Source organism: Cyprinus carpio, chromosome B23 (genome assembly GCF_018340385.1).
Source record: "Cyprinus carpio isolate SPL01 chromosome B23, ASM1834038v1, whole genome shotgun sequence".
NCBI lineage: Eukaryota > Metazoa > Chordata > Actinopteri > Cypriniformes > Cyprinidae > Cyprinus > Cyprinus carpio.
In genome coordinates this window covers 13,971,221-13,989,304 of record NC_056619.1, presented here as the reverse complement: position 1 = coordinate 13,989,304, position 18,084 = coordinate 13,971,221, and the positions used below count along the sequence as shown (strand labels likewise).

General features: G+C 36.6%; 1 protein-coding gene and 1 long non-coding RNA gene across 2 annotated transcripts in view; one reads left to right on the top strand and one right to left on the bottom strand.

Moving 5' to 3' along the window:
* LOC122141836 overlaps positions 1-18,084 on the bottom strand; it is a 47,277-nt gene that overhangs the window by 25,649 nt on the left and 3,544 nt on the right. The window lies entirely within an intron of this gene.
* LOC109055098 (polyhomeotic-like protein 2) overlaps positions 1-18,084 on the top strand; it is a 44,181-nt gene that overhangs the window by 24,121 nt on the left and 1,976 nt on the right. The window contains 10 exon segments of the mRNA XM_042750086.1: positions 991-1,225; positions 2,798-2,941; positions 4,692-4,769; positions 4,990-5,151; positions 6,173-6,325; positions 6,423-6,735; positions 11,753-12,114; positions 12,208-12,352; positions 16,696-16,892; positions 17,812-17,888. Coding sequence (XP_042606020.1) covers positions 1,055-1,225; positions 2,798-2,941; positions 4,692-4,769; positions 4,990-5,151; positions 6,173-6,325; positions 6,423-6,735; positions 11,753-12,114; positions 12,208-12,352; positions 16,696-16,892; positions 17,812-17,888 — 1,802 coding nt within the window. The 5' untranslated portion in view covers positions 991-1,054.

The window sequence follows — 18,084 nt, the reverse complement described above, 5'->3', positions numbered from 1 at the left end:
ACAAAAGTCTGGCAATTTTGTCTCTGAAATTCTATCTGCTTTAATTTGGAGCTAGAGACACAGGGGAGTGGCTTCACTGCATCAGATATATGTCACTTTGCTCACAGCTGATTGGTCCAGTTTGAGATTGCAATCTCTAACCCAGAATAAAACCTGCTCCAGAGCAGGGTAAGTTACCATGGTGACGAAACCCCCTCAAAAAACCAACCCATCTTCTTGAGCCCGAAAACTCAGGGATTGCTCAAACTACTGTAAACTCAAACTTACCTGGGTAAAAACTGAAACCGGCTTCGACAGCCAATCAGAATCCATCCTGCTGTAACAAGCTCGAGAATTTAAAGCGGCAAACGAGTAGAATAAACAGACGATATCGTTTGCTGGTGTGGATGCTAATATCGTTATCTTTATAGTTATTTTAATAGTTATCGTGTGAACGGGGCTTAAGCACATTGTTATGGTTACAGATTCTATTCTTTCGTGAGAATCAAAAATAGGAGTCACACCAGTTCGTTCAGTAGTTGCTGGAATACAAGTTGTATGAACGGGACAGTTTGAGAGTCACACCCATTGGCGTAATTTCATCTTAAAAATGGTGGTGACAATATGGTGTACTTCTTATTAGAACAAATGCTTTAAATATTCATGATAAAATTATAAACTATTGTAAATCCATATACAATATTCAAGTGCTTTTATGAGCAGCAGCAACAAAATTGATTTGGTGGGGAGGGGACATGTCCCACCTCTTCCCACCCGCAAATTATGATCACACAAGCTATTGAATAAGAATTACTGAACAGAGACCACAGTGAAACTCCATCCTGCAAGAGAGTAATCTGTGTACAGCAGGCCTATGTGTAAGTTTTACAACCCTAAAATATAAGAGCTGTCAAGTTCCTAACCTTTTCACAATGACATGTACTACTCACTGTCAGTAGTGTAAAAAAAAGGCTTCCAATGATGGACATGTTGTTGTTCTGTCTTCCTCAGCTGGAGGGGAGTGTGAAGGATTGACAGTAACCGTGGATCGGGCACAGGCAGGCGGAGGCCCCCCATGGAGAAGGAGAAGGAGCAGGGAAGCGTGGCCTCTAGTGCCTATGTCACCATCCCAAACACCACCTCAGCCTCCACCGGCAACAACACTACAACAAACTCCTCCAGCAGACAGCAGCCTGTGCCTCAGATATCAGTATATGGAGGAATCACAGACAGACAGACTGTTCAGGTAGAAATAAACCTCAGTCACAGTCAGTCCTTCACTGTGCCCCTAAAATTACATTATCCTCTGGCGCCATCTACACGTCATGTGCAGCAAGTACTGCTAAAATTCATCAACATGAGAGTCTCATTCATCATTAATGTGGTGTTCTTTTTTAGTCATCTGTAATAAGGTGTGTTTTATTTAGTAACACATTCTTTTTTTTAATAAATATAAATTTTATTGCCATATAATAAATCCTTAACTATCCTAAATGTTAGTCCAGAACTCCTCAATGATATAGAGTGGATCAACAGCTGTCCAGCAGTGATTGGCTGCACAGAACAGGATCTCTGAATTTGAATGGTAGTATAGGGTAACACTGAGCACATGGTCAGTAAGGATCCAGCTGGATTTTTCAAGAGAGCTCAACATTTGGATGTTCACAGGGTACAATCGGTTTTCTTTTGGCAGTATATACATTGTTAAATGTTGATATTATATAAGAGACTGTGAGACACATAATCTTGCTTCTTAAAAAGAATGTGAATTTTTTGAGTTGACTATTTTCTTTTGTAGATTTGTTTTAAGGATATCTATCCTTATCTGACTTAAGGAACAATCATTTTTATTATGTATTTTAGTGTTTATTTTCTTATTTCCTCAGTCAAATTAAGCTAACCCCTTTAAATACATTGCAGAAATAAAAATAGTTATATATTATGTAATATTGATATTTTTATTTTATATTTTATTTTATATTTTACATTTGTTTAAAATATTACTATTTTAAAATTATTATGGTAACATGTTGGTAGCAATAAATTTTCCCTTTTTAACATTAGTAAATGCATTAGCTAATATGAACTAACTTTGCAATATTTTTACAGTATTTCTTAATTTTTATTAATGTTAGTTAATGCAAAAATAGTTCATGTTGGTTCACAGTGCATTAACTAATGGTAAAAGATACAACTTTTGATTATAGATGTAAAATGTTACCATAATAATTATTAAAATAGTAAATATTAAAATAATATAAATTAAGGATGAGATATGAACACATATATACAAGTGGAAAACAAGACAAACTACTGATTTAAAAAAATTATTTGTTGCCGAGCAAAAACAATTACCTATTACTAAGTTTCGATTATTCGTTTATTAAACACTTTATCCAAATGACTAACTAATTCAAGTGATAGCTCAAACAGAGAGAGAGAAAAAAATAAAAGCAGTGGTTTTCGTTTTCATAACACACACTCACACACACACAAAAAGATATCCAGAGGTTGACACAGTCCAGTGATTGCCCTGAGGACAGTGTGTACAGATCATGTAAGGTGGGATACTTTAGCTGTGAAGGGAATGTAGTCCTGCTGTCAGGCTGCTGTGATGGATGGTAGTGACCCCACATGCCATATCAGTGCACCCAGCGACCCTCCGTGTTCACAAAGAAATCACAGAGAAATTATGTGCTGCTTACACATTATACAACACAAAATGTTTTTCTTTACACTTCTGTGGTATGAAACACACCGTGAATAATATATCCCCAGGGGCAGAACAATATTCACATGTTCATCTCATCTTACTCAGGTCATCCAGCAGGCCTTGAACAGGCAGCCCAGCACAGCGGCAGCTCACTATCTACAGCAGATGTATGCAGCTCAACAACAACACCTCATGCTACAGACCGCAGCACTACAGCAACAGCACCTGAGCCTGGCTGCAGTGCAGCAGGTGGGCACACACCTCATAGACATATATACCATGGGATCCAGAAGCCATTGAAAATAGTTTGCTTAGTATGATGCTCTTTGATCTGATCTGACCATCTGCACAATAAATTCATGTCACAAATTTGATTAATAATTTAGAAATAGGCCTGTATCTTAAAATAAATTCATGTCACAAATTTGATTAATAATTTAGAAATAGGCCTGTATCTTAAATGTTACTTAATAAATGTATGCCATAACATTTCTTTTTCATATATTTTTCAAACTCCTAAATCTTCGTATTTTCAGATTTAAATTAGATTTTGAATCAGACTTTTGGACTCCACTGTACAGCAACATATGCATCCATTAAATGCTTGCCCAAGCTTATTGGCGATGTGTAACGCATGCTGGTGTTTCTTTTACTCTAAAATATTCTCTGATCTAACAAACTAATTCTTGTTTTAATATTTGATCAGCTCAGACAAGATTTTTCTTGTTTGTCTCTCCTTAAGGTGTTTCATTCAGAAAGATGAAAGAAACAGTTTGTTCAGTGATTACTCAACATGCACAATCATGCTCTTATTCAGGTAGTGCTTTACTGTATGTGAAGATAGTGAGGTAGTGATTAAAATACAATACTGTGTGATGATAAAAGCATAAGGTCACATAAGGTCTAATGAAAATCACTCGGGGCTCTTTATGAATTGTGCAGTCACTAACTCATGTACAGGGTCAATAATAGGTAGAAATAAAGTGCTAAAGTCAGCTAAGCTAGTGCTAAGCATGTGATTGAGTCATTGAATAATTTTTATATTTTTAACCAGCTTTTTAAAATTTAAAAATAGCATACACATGTTTAATTAAATGTTTAAGAAGACACAAGCCAATTATTACAACAAAACATAGCAGAATTCATCAAATCCAATGTCAGTATTGAGGATTGTGCTGTTATTTTCACACCAAAATCATGTGAGTTCTTGGATGATGATGATGTCATTAAGGGACTTGTAAAAGGAATATTGCATAAGGATGGAAAGTGAGATTGGGAACAAAAATTACCAATCTGAACAATATTTCAAAGAAAGCGTGTTTTGGTTAAAACATTTTGATTAGAGAAATGAAAAAAAAAAAAGAAGATCTTTTATATTTCCCAATAAATTGCCAGTTATTCTTGTTAGTTAGTTAGAAATGCATATGGTTAAAATGGCAATATTCACTCAAATCAAAACTAGTGAAATTATTTAAAAATCACTTCTATATTCAATTCATCTTATATGTAAAAAAAAGATGATTCAATATTTGACGGACATGTGAAAATGTACTGCTCAATATTAAAAATGGCTTAATACCTACACTAAAAAATTTGGTGGCAAGACAGTTTTGATTCAGAAATTGCTAGTAAATTTCACAAATAATAACAAAGAAATGGCAAGTAAAACGTTGAATTAAACATATAAAGTGGAAAAATGTAAATAGTATTTTTGGTAAAAAAACAATCAACTAAAAACAATCAACTAAAAATTTATATAGATCTTAAACATGGAGTAAAGCAGAGTTGAATGTATTGTGTGGTTGTAGTGTTGAGTGGCAGGCTGTTCACACTGTGCTGTGGGAATGAGGGATCTGTTTCTTTCTCTCTTTCCTTCTCTCTTGCTCTGTGCTGTTGTTACTGATTAATGAGTGCTGGGTTTGAGTTGTGACCTGTCTCTATGTCTTTCCTTCTTTTACCATCTCTCTCTTTCTCTCTGGCATTCATTCATTCCCCATAGGCTAGTATAGTGGCAGGAAGACAAAGCTGTAGTCAGAATGGCACTACATCCCAGCAGACTGTGGCCTCTCAAACCACTGTAAGTATTATTAAACCTGACATTGATGTCTCTCTCAACAAGTCTCCAGTGCTACAGAAAAAAATGGTAGTGGGTATTACTTACAGTCAACCATTTTTTTTTACCTGGCAGGTTCCTTAATGTTTGGCAGATTGTGATAATTTATGTTTTGGTTGAGATTGTGATTTATTATTTTGACTGCACAGCTTTCAGAAGATAAAAGCATATGTTGTTGAAACAGATAAACCTTGCCACATCCCCAACGGCAGCTCATTTGATCAGTCGAGCCCAGAGTGGGAGATCTGTTCCAGTCTGCATTGCCCAGCAGGCCGTGCTGCTGGGAAACTCCTCCACACCCGCACTCACTGCCAGCCAAGCACAGATGTATTTACGAGCTCAGATGGTAAATCCTCTTACACACGCCCAACCACATATAGATATGTGCAGTCTAAATAAAGACATACCACTGTTTTTACATAATTCTACCACAGATAAAGCATAACCCATTTTATTTTAATTTAATTTATTATTTTAACTATTAAAAATGACAAATATCAATAAAGATGGTGTCATTAAGAAACTAGTGACAGGAATATTGAAAAAGGATGTTAAATGACAAATATCTATAAAACTATAAAAATGTGTAATTATTACTACTATTAATAATGTTAATTATTACTACTACTACTACATATTATTATTGACACTATTTCTAAATGAATTAAAACTGGTTTTGTTGAAAATATTTGGATTAAAAATTTTAAAATAAGATACATTCTTATTATAATGACCAGAGATTAACCATTTTATTTATTTATTCCACCAATACAATGCCATTTCCTGGACGATGAAGTCACCAAATAACTATTAATACTACAGCATTGTTAATTCCAACTAAAACCCACTTCCAAAATACACACTTAAAAATGGAAAAAAAATTAATGGGTTATGCCAAGTCAAACGCACTGCTACTAGACAGTCTTCTCCAAGATTTCCTCATGAATAAATAGTAATTTTCTTGCAAATGGAAAAAATAATTGGCATCTGACTTCATTTTACAGTGGCCTGCTTATACATCTTTTCCTGGATTGTCTGTGTCGTATTCATACTTGCCATCTTACAACATCTTTTTCATTTGGCCTTGGATAGTAAACGTGGCACAGCTGCAGCTCTTCAATAAGGATGCTGACAAAAATGTTTTCACTGGCACATCAACTCTATTTTCTCAAATATGGTTTCTGGCTAGGAACAGATTAAATGAGCTGTTTGAGATCTGCCAGAATTTAAAATGCAGTCCTTTCAACACTTTAACGGCTGAAATGGCTCAAGTGCTCTCTCTGATGTCAAATCTGATAGCCTGGTTTTGTTATATAAATGTGACTCATACATTCGGATGAAGCAGCCATTTCCCGTGTGATTTCCAGGCACAGCAAACCAATCTTGTGCAAGTAGCAAGGAGCCTAGGACGAGCTGTTCCTTTGTCTCCTCAGCTTATCTTCACCCCAACTGCCTCAGTCACCGCAGTTCAGCCGGAGACCTCTGCGCTGTCAATAAACACGCCGCCCACCAGCGGACAGGTAACACTAACATACACCAGCCTGACTTACATCTATACCAATATGTGCTGTTTTTTGAATGCTCCACCAAAGTCACTTCGTGTTTTTCTCCGCTCAGGTGCAAAACTTGGCTCTTCGAGGCCAGCAGGGGGCGCTGACTTCCTCCCTCTCTCAGTCTCAATTACAGAGCCTGAGTTTGAAACAGTGGCCCGGGGCATCAGCAGAGCTCTCTGTGACTAGCCAACAAGTGGCCCGACTCAGGAGTGCTGGAACGGAGCTGAACTCTCAGGGAGCTGCTGCAAAGAGCAGTCCTGCAGAAATGCCCTCAGAGACTGTGGGAAAAAACTACAAAACCAGTGACCTCACAACAACGGAGCTTAACATGTGTCCCAATGTGACCTCAGTGGCGGGCCATCCTCTCATCAGCACAGGTAAACCTTCACAGTCCGGATGCTGTCTTTACATGCAGATCCAGTGAAAGTGTAGCGTCTCAGTTGTCTTACTAATGGAGGAGTGAAAGCAACAAGAAAAGCTCAAGTGCGAGGGACATCTGGCCTTGAGCATTAAATGGGGTGTCAGGTTGCTGTGGGAGCACACTGGGTGTGTATGTGTGTATTTGTGGCTGGTGGGATTCTCTATTTGTTTGCGCCCCCCAAAGTCAAGCTGAAAGGATATCTTTTATCACAGAGACAGATGCACAACCTTTTTGGTGCAACAACACAATTTCCCCCACGTACTAATAAAGTGAGATGCTCGTAAACTGACCCATAAATTACTGACATTCAAAAAGTGATATAAACAGTATTTAATATAAGCAATTAGTGAGTCATTATACCCATGGACGCACAACATATTGGTGTCATATCAGTTACTGATATTAGAGATTTTTTATTTTACATTTAGATGACAATTGTTTGCTGTCATCTAACTTCCTTAAATTTAATCCTTTAAAACAAAATAATCTATATCAGGTTATATCATGTATTAGATGTCTAAATTCTGTCTAAATTAGATGTCTAAAAATTGATTTTAGTTTATGCTTGGATTATAATTTATTTAGATTAAATAGTATATTATTTTATTAATGTCATTTTAATATGTTTTAACTATAGACTTTTAGAGGCTGACCAAACCTCATCTTGATTTTCATTGTATAAAAACGTCCAACTCTTTCTACTGGTCTGCATGTATGAAACACATCTTATACATTCTAAGAAAAGTCCATAAGAATACAGCCCAATGTACCCAATGTAATATGAAGGGATATTCCGTATGGATTTTTCAGTGTGTTTTGTACCTGTATTTGAATCATGCATTGCATTGCGTTGTGTTTCAGCGTTATCCATAAACTTAATGGAAAACATACAGGAAATTTTTTTTTCCATACATATTATGCTTACACACACACATATATATATACACACACACACACATACATTGTAGAATTAATAGGATCTAAGCATCTCGAATTAAAACCATGGTTAACCTTATAAAAAATGCATCTTGAAAACCACTGTTCTGATTTATTGTAATCCTTTTTTTGCACCCAAAAACATGTCCTATGTAAATGGCTCATAAGAAAGATACTTTTTTAACCTTGCATCAAGAGATTTCACTTCTTGTTTTTGCATTTGTCCATTACTCTCATAACACATCATCCGTCACAGACATATTAATAGCAACAAGCCACACTCAGAACAAGCAAACCCTTCAGTACAGCCACTCTAAATCTGATACAAATGGAAACCACAAGCGGGCTAATGTGTTATTTGTGGGTGTGGGTTTCTGTGCATGTGGTAAGGTCCTGACCATTTCCTGTGATGAAAGCTTAACAGAGAGGGTTCAAGCACCAATATACACACAGAAATACTACAGACAAAGCCAGAGAAACCACTGGAGCCATGAGAAGGGTCAGTACTTACTGGCAACACCAGCCATTAGAATATTTCGCTTTACACGGTTTGGTTTGCTTTACTGTTGCTTAAATGAGTTTCATGCACCTACAAATAGCATTATGATAAGTGAATTCAGCTCTGTTTAAACATCAGCCAACTTCTAGTAGTTCCTATAAAAGAAGACCTGTTATTATGAGAAATCTTGGTGGAAATCCTATATTTAGAGAGGGAAAGACTATGGAGAAACCAATTGGTAAATGTAAATGGTGTGTTGAATGGCTCACCCTCCCATTGCCCATGTTTTCTTCATAAGGTATTCATTAGACATGAAAAGCATTTAGCCAGAAGCATGAAACTCAAAAAGTATTTGGACCACGACTGGAGAGAAACCTTTAAGTAAAACCAGACATTTCTTGGAATGACCACTGCAGAATTGAAGTGTTGGGTCTCCATGAAGCATTTTGATCAGGCATGAGATTGTGGACCCACAGATTCTTTGACCAGGAACCCTGCTCTAGACTGATGTCTTTGATGATAACATTGTGTCGTATCAAGCCACTTTGGCACTGTGAAGTAAACTAAAGGGTCTATGTCAAGTAAACTAAATTAAGCTGAATAATTACAGTTGTCTTCTGTAGAGATGCTTTATAGCTGAGTCAGATTTGTTTTATAATTGATGAACTCTGCAACACTGACACTCTTATTAGACTGAAATGAATCAACACTAAACTGACTTGAGCTGAATAACACTAACACTTGCCTTCTGTAGAGTTGCTTTAAAGCTGAATTGAGTTCATAACTATTAAACACTGTTATTAAACTAAAATGAGCTAAATAATGAAACTTTTCAGAGCTACTTTACAGCTGCAATTGTATTCATTTTATAACTGAACAACATAAATACTGTTATTTTCTTATTACTGTGAATCTGCTTTGAAACTTTGACTCTGCTTTGGATAAATGAGATGACTCAAGTTCACACAGAAAACATTCTTGCATTTAAAATCGCGACGCTGTCAAAATTTGTAATTTAAGTTTTTATAAAGTTGAAACTGTATTCACTTTCACACAGCATCTTGAAAAAGTGAAAATGCGAGTCACTTAAAAACATCAAAAACGCTAGTTGCATATTTACATGAAAAAAAAAACTGTATATGCCACTGCAGACAAAATTCTTTTGGTTTTTACTTGTGTTTGAAGTAGCGCTCAGTACTGAAGCTGGGGAAATGCTGTTCTTTAGCACTTATCCCTCAAAGGCCATGAAGTCTTGCAGACATTTCTTTTTGTTTTCATACTAAACTAGGCTGAGAAAGGGCAACAGTTAATTATTTATCAACATGGGTGGAACTTAAACCAGAATGTGGTCTTCAGTGCTCAAAGAAAGGCCTGCATCTGTTGTTGCTATTCTATGAATGCTTTGAACTTAACCTGCTGCTAGAGGAGTGTGTGAATATGACACACTATCTGATATTGTGTTCATTTCGGCACTATCAGAACAGCACATAGATGATACAAAACACACTCCTACTATCTTTGAACACACTCTCTATTTGTATGGAGGTTTTTGATATCAAGACCATTACGTTTGATCGCTTGTCTTATCACAATTTGTTCTTCTTTGAGGCAAAGCATGGCATGAGAATTTAATTACGCTTATCGGTCTCAACAGTACTTAGTAACACAAATGTAATCTTTTAATACAGAGTGCGGAAAGTTTAAGACCAAGTGAAACAGTGCAAAATTGTGTCAAACAGTCCAAAACAATTGTCCTCCATTGTTTAGATTGTGCTGCCACCCAAATTCTACAATTGGCTATGCCTGTGTTTAGCTGCTCAAACAAAAAGAGCAATATTAAAAGTGCCACATTGTTTACACTCTTCAGGACTGGAAACTTAAGTTTCAACATTTTAAAATGACTCACTGCACATTTAGGGTCCTGCACAAATTAGGTTGACATTCCTCTGAGTTACCACAGCACAGGCTGTCAGAGTACGTCTAACTGAAGGTTACTTGGAGCTATCTGATTCATCCAGGTCATATGGTGCTTCACGAGTGGATGAGTACAGCTATGCTTTATACACCTTACAGCTGACATTCCAGATCAGAAAGTTGAGCTCAGCCAAATGAACCCATTAACCTCAAGTCAACAAGATAAACCTGCTAGAACAATGAGAAGTCCTCCGGGAATCTCACAGGCATCACATTTAGGCTGTAGTGCTATAGTCTTACATCTTATACGGAGACATTATTTTACTTATGAATGTATTATGTATACACATTAATTGCCTGTAAAATGGTTTGTCTCAAATCTTCCATTGTTTGAATTTAATCAGCCCAACTGAGTAGTGTTGTTCCTCTAACAAGATGTCAAAGTTTCATATACAGTATATAGGTGTATATTTGGAGACTCTTTTGTATAAGTTATATATTGGGACACATAAAATAACAACATAATAAATACAGTATATACATATCCAGTCTCCAAATTGATTTCCTTATGCACAACAACCACCAGTTAAAGGGTTAGTTCACGCCGTAGGTGATATATGTTAACATTAAGCATATATATTCAGTCATGATTTCCTTATGCACAACAACCACCAGTTAAAGGGTTAGTTCACCCAAAAATGAAAATCCTTATGCACAACAACCACCAGTTAAAGGGTTAGTTCACCCAAAAATGAAAATTCTGTCATTAATTACTCACCTTCATGTCGTTCCAAACCCGTAAGACCTTTGTTTTATCTTCGGAACACAAATGAAGATATTTTTGATGGAATCTGAGAGCTCTCTGACCCTCCATAGACAGCAAGGATATTACCATAATCAAGGCTCAGAAACGTAGCAAGGACATCGGTAAAATAGTCCATGTGACATCAGGGGTTTAACCATAATTTTATGAAGCCAAGAGAATACTTTTTGTGTGCAAAGAAAACAATAATATCATAATTTATTCAACAATTCTTCTCCCTGAGTTACCGTCTACCGCCATTTTAGAGAGTACCCCAGAACATAATCAACGTAATGAGCGTTGTTTATGTTCAGCATGTGTGCACTGTCTACTGAACATAACACTGATTACGTTGAGATTATGTTCAGATTCCATCAAAAATATCTTAATTTGGTTTTACGGGTTTGGAACGACATGAGGGTGAGTAATTAATGAACTAAACTATCCCTTTAATGGTTCAAACTTGTTTAAAAAATACCAATTATATGGACAATTTGATACAGAACTTGTAGTTATTCATCATGCACTTAAAAATAGAGGTTCTTTATTGGCATCAATGGTTCCATGAAGAACCTTGAACATCCTTGGAAAAAATGAAATACACAAAATACTAATAAAAAAATAAAACTTTAATTTAGATTATTAAAATATTTTTCATACTAAGAAAAAAGATCATATTTTAAGAGTTGTTCACTCATATGATCTTTGAGGAACCCAAAATCTAAAATTAAAACATCAACCATAAACAAAAGCAGGTTTATCATGTGTTTCTCTGATATTGAAACATCAACCATATACGATTGTCATTTGTTTTTATTCTAGCATATACCCAAATTTAGACCCATCAGCTGCTCCAGCAGCACAAGCAGCAGTTTGTGATACAGCAGCAGCCTCAGATACTGCAGAGGGGTCAAGCACAGCTCTTAGAGGCCGCCACCATTCATCCTCACACAGTGCAAGCTGTAGCCATTCAGCCTGCCCTGCCAGCTCAGCCTCAGCAGTGCCCTATCCCTCTGCTGCCCAAAGTGCCTGTTACCTGCCAACAAGCTACCATCTTCCATTCTACTACTGGGAGTCAGCAGGCCCTTGCCCAGAATGGACAGCCACCCATGCTGAGCCACAACAAAGCAGCACCTCTACAGCTTACCACAGTTAATGTCCAGATCCAGCCAGTTCAAACTCAAGTAAGTGGACTGAACATCATTTATTTGTCTGTTTCTTGATTTGTATGTATCCTAATTTTCTCCTATTTCGAACTTGTCGTGTTCTGACATTAGTTCCAGCTGGATGTGTCTGATAAGGACACCCCTGTTCCTCTCGAACAGCAGCTGCTATCCATACCAACACAAGTGCCAACCCAGACAGAACAATGCCAATCGGTCAAACAATTTCAACAAAGCCAAGTGACAGAAACCACAGAAGGTACTGATTATTTTATTACGTGCTTCATCTCAATGACTTACATTTATTTAGTTTGTTGGTTAAAAAGGGTTCTTGCATTTTGTTTAATGTAAGCAATCCCTGCGAGCATTTTCTGCGTTTTGATGAACACACATATATAAGCCAATATTGGCTCAAAACCAGTAACTTGGATGAATATATTGAGGACATTAAAACCACAATAAAAACAGCTTCAGCAGATGAAAATCAAACTTTTGAATAATTCTTTTAAATACTAGGATGCAGATAATGAGGGTTTTGGGGAGTCTGTTTCAATTATTTAAAAACTAGACATAGGTGAATTTATGGATCTCTGGAATTAGTGGAAATTTATAATACACAACAGCCAGCAGTTGATGTTAAAAGCTTGATTAAAAATGACACTAATATAGATTTAAATATACATACATATAAAATATGTAGTTGTTTATCATGCACTATACACTATGTTGTACACTGTAAAATGATTTTTTAAAGTTGTAAATAAAACAGATTAGTGGAGTATGTTTTACAAGAAAATACTATTTCAGTCATTCTACTTTAAAATGTCATGTATTCATTCAGTATTATGTTTCTTTGTAATTATTTGTGAAATTTACCAACAATTTCTGAGTGAAAATGATTTCTACACCAGTTTTGTTCAGTGTAGCTGATTTACCATACTCTGTTTCTGTGAAACTCAATTGAGAATGCCACATCAACATTAAATACTTTCATCTTAAACACCATTAATTATAGATTAACAATGTATCTCTCTATAAAATGCAAAATGATAAATCTCTGAAAAAAGGCATGAAATATTCAAATTATTTTGGTCACATCCAGCTACTGACTGCAAAAGCAAGAGGAAAGACTCCTGCAGCAATCTTGACCTAGCCAGATACAGAGTGCTTACTATTACGTCACCACCATCTGTAGGTTTGCCAGTCTCAAAAACACAAAGGCCAACAACGCAAGCTCTCCCCTCAAGCGGAAGAGTAGATCTGTCACACCCCCAGTGCCTATTGTCTGGTCGCTGCACTTGCGAGAGTGTGACAGCTTCTGCTATAATTAGGGGTGAGGGTCTGAGCTCCGTTGTTCTGGGTTGGACATGAGAATAAAGGTGGAAACACTCTGGCTGTCTGGCAGGTGTGTCGGAGGCCTAACCTCAGACGTTAAATTATGAATGATGATAAACTGCTCTTTTATGAACGGAAATGGCTTGAGGCATCAGAGCACTTGAATCATAAATCATGTCAGGTTTTTAATTGTATCATGCTGGCTTCAGATGATTTCGCTTGATATGGATCATGGTGCATTCATAAAAGTTTTAACGTGTCTTTTGTTTTAGATCAAACACATTTAGTGGTTTTTCATGTGTGAGATTAAAAAGCATATACTTTAACTGGGTATTTCAGTGCTAATATACATGTCTCACAGAATTGATCACTGAGTGAGATAACTCTTCCTTTTAAAGCAGACAACAACCAAGCTTACAAAAGATATGTTGTATTAATATCATATATTATTAATAGAACTGAGGTTCTAGTAATATTACTGGAAGTATGTTTGTTTATGATTTTGAGAAATCTTTTGCAATTATGTTTCTAATTCTAAGAAGCCCCATGTTAGCTGGAAAAGAAACTGCTTGCAATATATAAAAGGTAATGGCTCCAGACATTGACATTGCAGTGCGAGACAAGCCTGGGTTTAGCTTACGATACTTAGACTCCATTGTGTCTCCCAGCTGCTGAGTGTGGCACATGAGTGGTGTTGTATATCTTACAAGCGATAGACTCACTATACATGCACTCTGGGTTACCCTGGGTCTTCCTTTGTCCCTGAGGAACCCAAGACCCCTCTTATCGAAATATTTGTGTCTGCTCTCAATAGGATATAATCTTGCAACTAATGCAGGGTAGAAAAGAAAAAGCTTTTAAAAAAGATAAAAAATATTGTTTTTCAGTTGATGTATTGGACATCAACAATAGTGTAGATGAATTAGTTATTCAGAGAACTTTATAATATTTTATTTTCTAATGTTTAATTCACAAGGGAGAGTTTTAATGCATGTTTATACTATAAACAACAGTCTGCAATCATAAGCAAGTTTTGCATTCATAAAAGTGTAATTCTCTCTGAAGTCCGTGTGAACCAGAAGTTGTGACCGACTTCAGTATTGTGACGTATTTCCCAGTGAAACTGAATATTGCATGAGAGAAGAATAGAGGACGGGGCTTGCTTTTAGTGCAACCTCTAGCTCACAGCAGACTGACGGTTGGAAAGAAGTGGTTACATTTTCAGATTTTGACCTAAGATTATGAAGGCAAACTAATTTTTTCATGTGGATTCATTTGCACGAATCAGTTGTTCAAAACAAATACTAATGTGCTCTGTTCCACTAGTACAAAGAACTGGCATAGGTTTAGGGCCCTAGATGAATAAACTAACAATTAAATACATGCAAAATTTGATCTAGACCTGGCTATATTATTGGGATACTAGTATCACTATACTGTATATATTGCCTAATATAAGAAATGTTTTAAGTAATATGCTACACTTTGTCAAATTACCTAATATTTTAGCGAGTTATCACTCAGAAAAATGTCATTGTTTTCCATTTTCAATATTATTTTATAGAAAAATTTCAACTTTGACAGTCTAATAAAGTAATGTTTCAAGAAACAGATTATTTAAATTTAGATACTGCTTCCTGTTCATTCATCACACTATAAATGAGAAAGTAAAGTCGAAGGTACTGCAGTGTGGCATTCCATGATGCCAATGGCGCTTTTCCACTGCATGTATGAAAAAATAGTATGAGTAGTATGCTATTCCAAAGATAGCAATGGAGTACTAGATGCTCTTTCTCTGCCTACGTGCGCCTCTGTCATGAAGCGGCTCACAAGTTCTAACCAATCGCGGAACGGCTCTGTGCTAAACACGACCTGCTATTGGACAGAATTCCAAGCGTGTGGGACCAATCGCAGCTGCGCGATGTTTCCTATTCAGTTCCCCCATACAAAGAGGATTAGAGAAGGAATCGGTTAGAACAAACAAATCCACGCACACAAAAAAAGTTTGGATCATTTGTTGTACTGCTTTGTATATAACACCAGTGGATTATGGAAGTGTACTCGGAGGCGTTGGAATGCTAAATTCACTTGAGTGTTTTCCTCTTCTGGCGCTTTAAAGTGTAAGTAAAGAGTGCGTGAGCGGAACAAAGGCGTGTGCTGTTGACAATCGCCAGGACGCGTGAGCGTTTGTCTGCAGTGTGAAACCCTGCCAAATGTGCGAGAGATGAAGTTACAAAGTTCCTCTGTACTTGTTCTGGGACGCAGGGGTGCGACTGGTCTTTAAGATGCCGATGTTGTTTGCCTGCGAGTGTGTGTTTTGAACCGTCTCGAGGAAGCATGGGAATAGTGCTGCTACAGTACAAGGGTAAAATTGGGCAGTTTTTCAAAACGGGTAGTGCTAAAAAAAACTTCTGGTTTTGTTCTGGACCTTTTTTAGATAGGAGCAATAGTAGTCGAGTGGCTCTTCATAAATCAGTTTGCTGTGTGCAGACTGCAGACATTAAAGATCAGCTAGAAATAAGCAAGTGGTTGCAGGTGGCTTGAATGTGTTTTATTCACATGCATATATAGTGTAACAACTGTATGCGACAGGAGTTTATAAATGTATCATGAACATTTTTCAGTGTGCATTAATTCCAGCATTTCACATATTTCATAAAGCACTAGGTGACTTATGAGAGTATCATGGAATAGCGTGAATGTTCTTTAGAGTCGGGTCTTTTCGATGAATCCGTAGAACCGGTTCATTAAAGCGTTCGGTGCGGTTCTCTAATAACCAATAACGAATAAAGTAAAGCATACTGTAAATGTTTATTGCGCGATTATATGACATTTTTATAAACACGCGAAATGGGGTTAGTTTTATTAAATACAATTTTAACAAAGCGTACAGTTATGCATTAGCAAAGTAATGTAAATTAACTGAACTGTTTTAAGGTGCACATCTTTAGTTTGGTCGTGACTAAATCATCGCAACAACAAACTGAAATTAGACAGGAAATAACTAAAAACACGTATTAAAACTTAAAAGAACGTAGTAAACTAAACAGCGGTATATACCCACATTTGGCTTTTGGAACGGTGTTAAAATGCAATAGCGAGATGTCACGGGGCACGTGATGACGTAATTACGCAATATCGTAAAATTGTCACTGAACCGGATCTTTTAAACAAGCTGTTCAAAAGAACCGATTCGCGGAAATGAATCGGACATTCCGTCAGTATTATGGTGTTTCTGATGGATGCTGTTGTGCTTGTGTTGAGCAGGCAGAGTGAATGTGAAGGCAGGTCTGGGTTCACCTCCAGCCATGACCTCGGGCAGCGGCAACAATGCGCCCACGGTGACCGGCAGCGCTCCGCAAAACGGCGAGAGTAAACCGCCGCCACAGGCGGTAGTGAAGCCCCAGATCCTCACGCATGTCATCGAGGGATTCGTGATTCAGGAGGGAGCTGAGCCTTTTCCAGTGAGTGCTTTAATTTAAGTTGCTGTTTCGGAATCTTGCATAATAATTAAAGTTTGTATTTAGTTAAAACTATTGTGTTATAACTATTTAAGACAGAGTTTATTATTATTATTATTATTATTATTATTATGGATAGATAAATGTCAGATGTTAACTGATTTGTGTTAGAAACAGTAACTACAGCTGCTCTGTTTGTAATAAAATAGCAAAAGCCTAAATATTAAAGTAATTGTTACAATAGTAAATTGTACATTTAAAATGTAAAATATGCGTTGCACATTTTTAGGTATTTTAAAAATGTCCAAGTTAAGTCACTCTGCTTGCTAGTAACATTTTGAAATAAGGTCGGAGCTGATTTTGTAATTTGCTCACCGCTTGTCACTAAACCCATAAGACAACTTTCTTCTGTGGAATACAAGAAGTTTTGAATAATGTGCTGATCGTTCCTTCTGCACTTAATTACAGTGAATGAGGACTTAAGTGGTCAAGCTGCAAAAAAACTTTTGTCAAATAATACTGCAATAATAATAGGAATGTAGTGCTTTATGGTCAACTTTAACAAAACTCTTGTGTTACCTTTTCTGTCATTTTGGAGTTTGACAGCCCTAGTCCTCATACGACAGTATTCTTAAATATAAATTCTGTCTTCCACAGAAATAAAGTCACATGGGCTTTGGGTAAACTATTGTTTCAAAACAAAATAAACCAATTTTATTTTTATTGATTTTTTTTTTTTATAAAAGAGGCACACTTCCCTCTAGTGGACAATATACCACATTCATAACTTACATCTGCACACTTATAAGTTTCAAACACAGTGAGCAAGCACATATCCCATACATGGGTACATTCGAGCATGCAGTGCATGTCCTTGTGTAATGAATCATGTTTTTATGCAACACCTTGTGGATCTATCCAGGTTGAACGTCCGTCCTTGTTGATTGAGAATTTAAAGAAGCAGAAGCAGCATCAGGCTTATTCAGACCTAGATAAGAGGTCTCAGACCTTTCAGAATGAATACACCTAGATACATTATCCATCAAATCAACCTAAGAGTTAACATAATTCTTGACAGAGTTGACAGATTTCACAGAAAACCACAGAGTGATGATGGCCACAGACTCATAATTCCATATAGTTGGATGATAACAAACATGTTTGATAGTTTTACGTTTTCATCCAATGTTTTGGT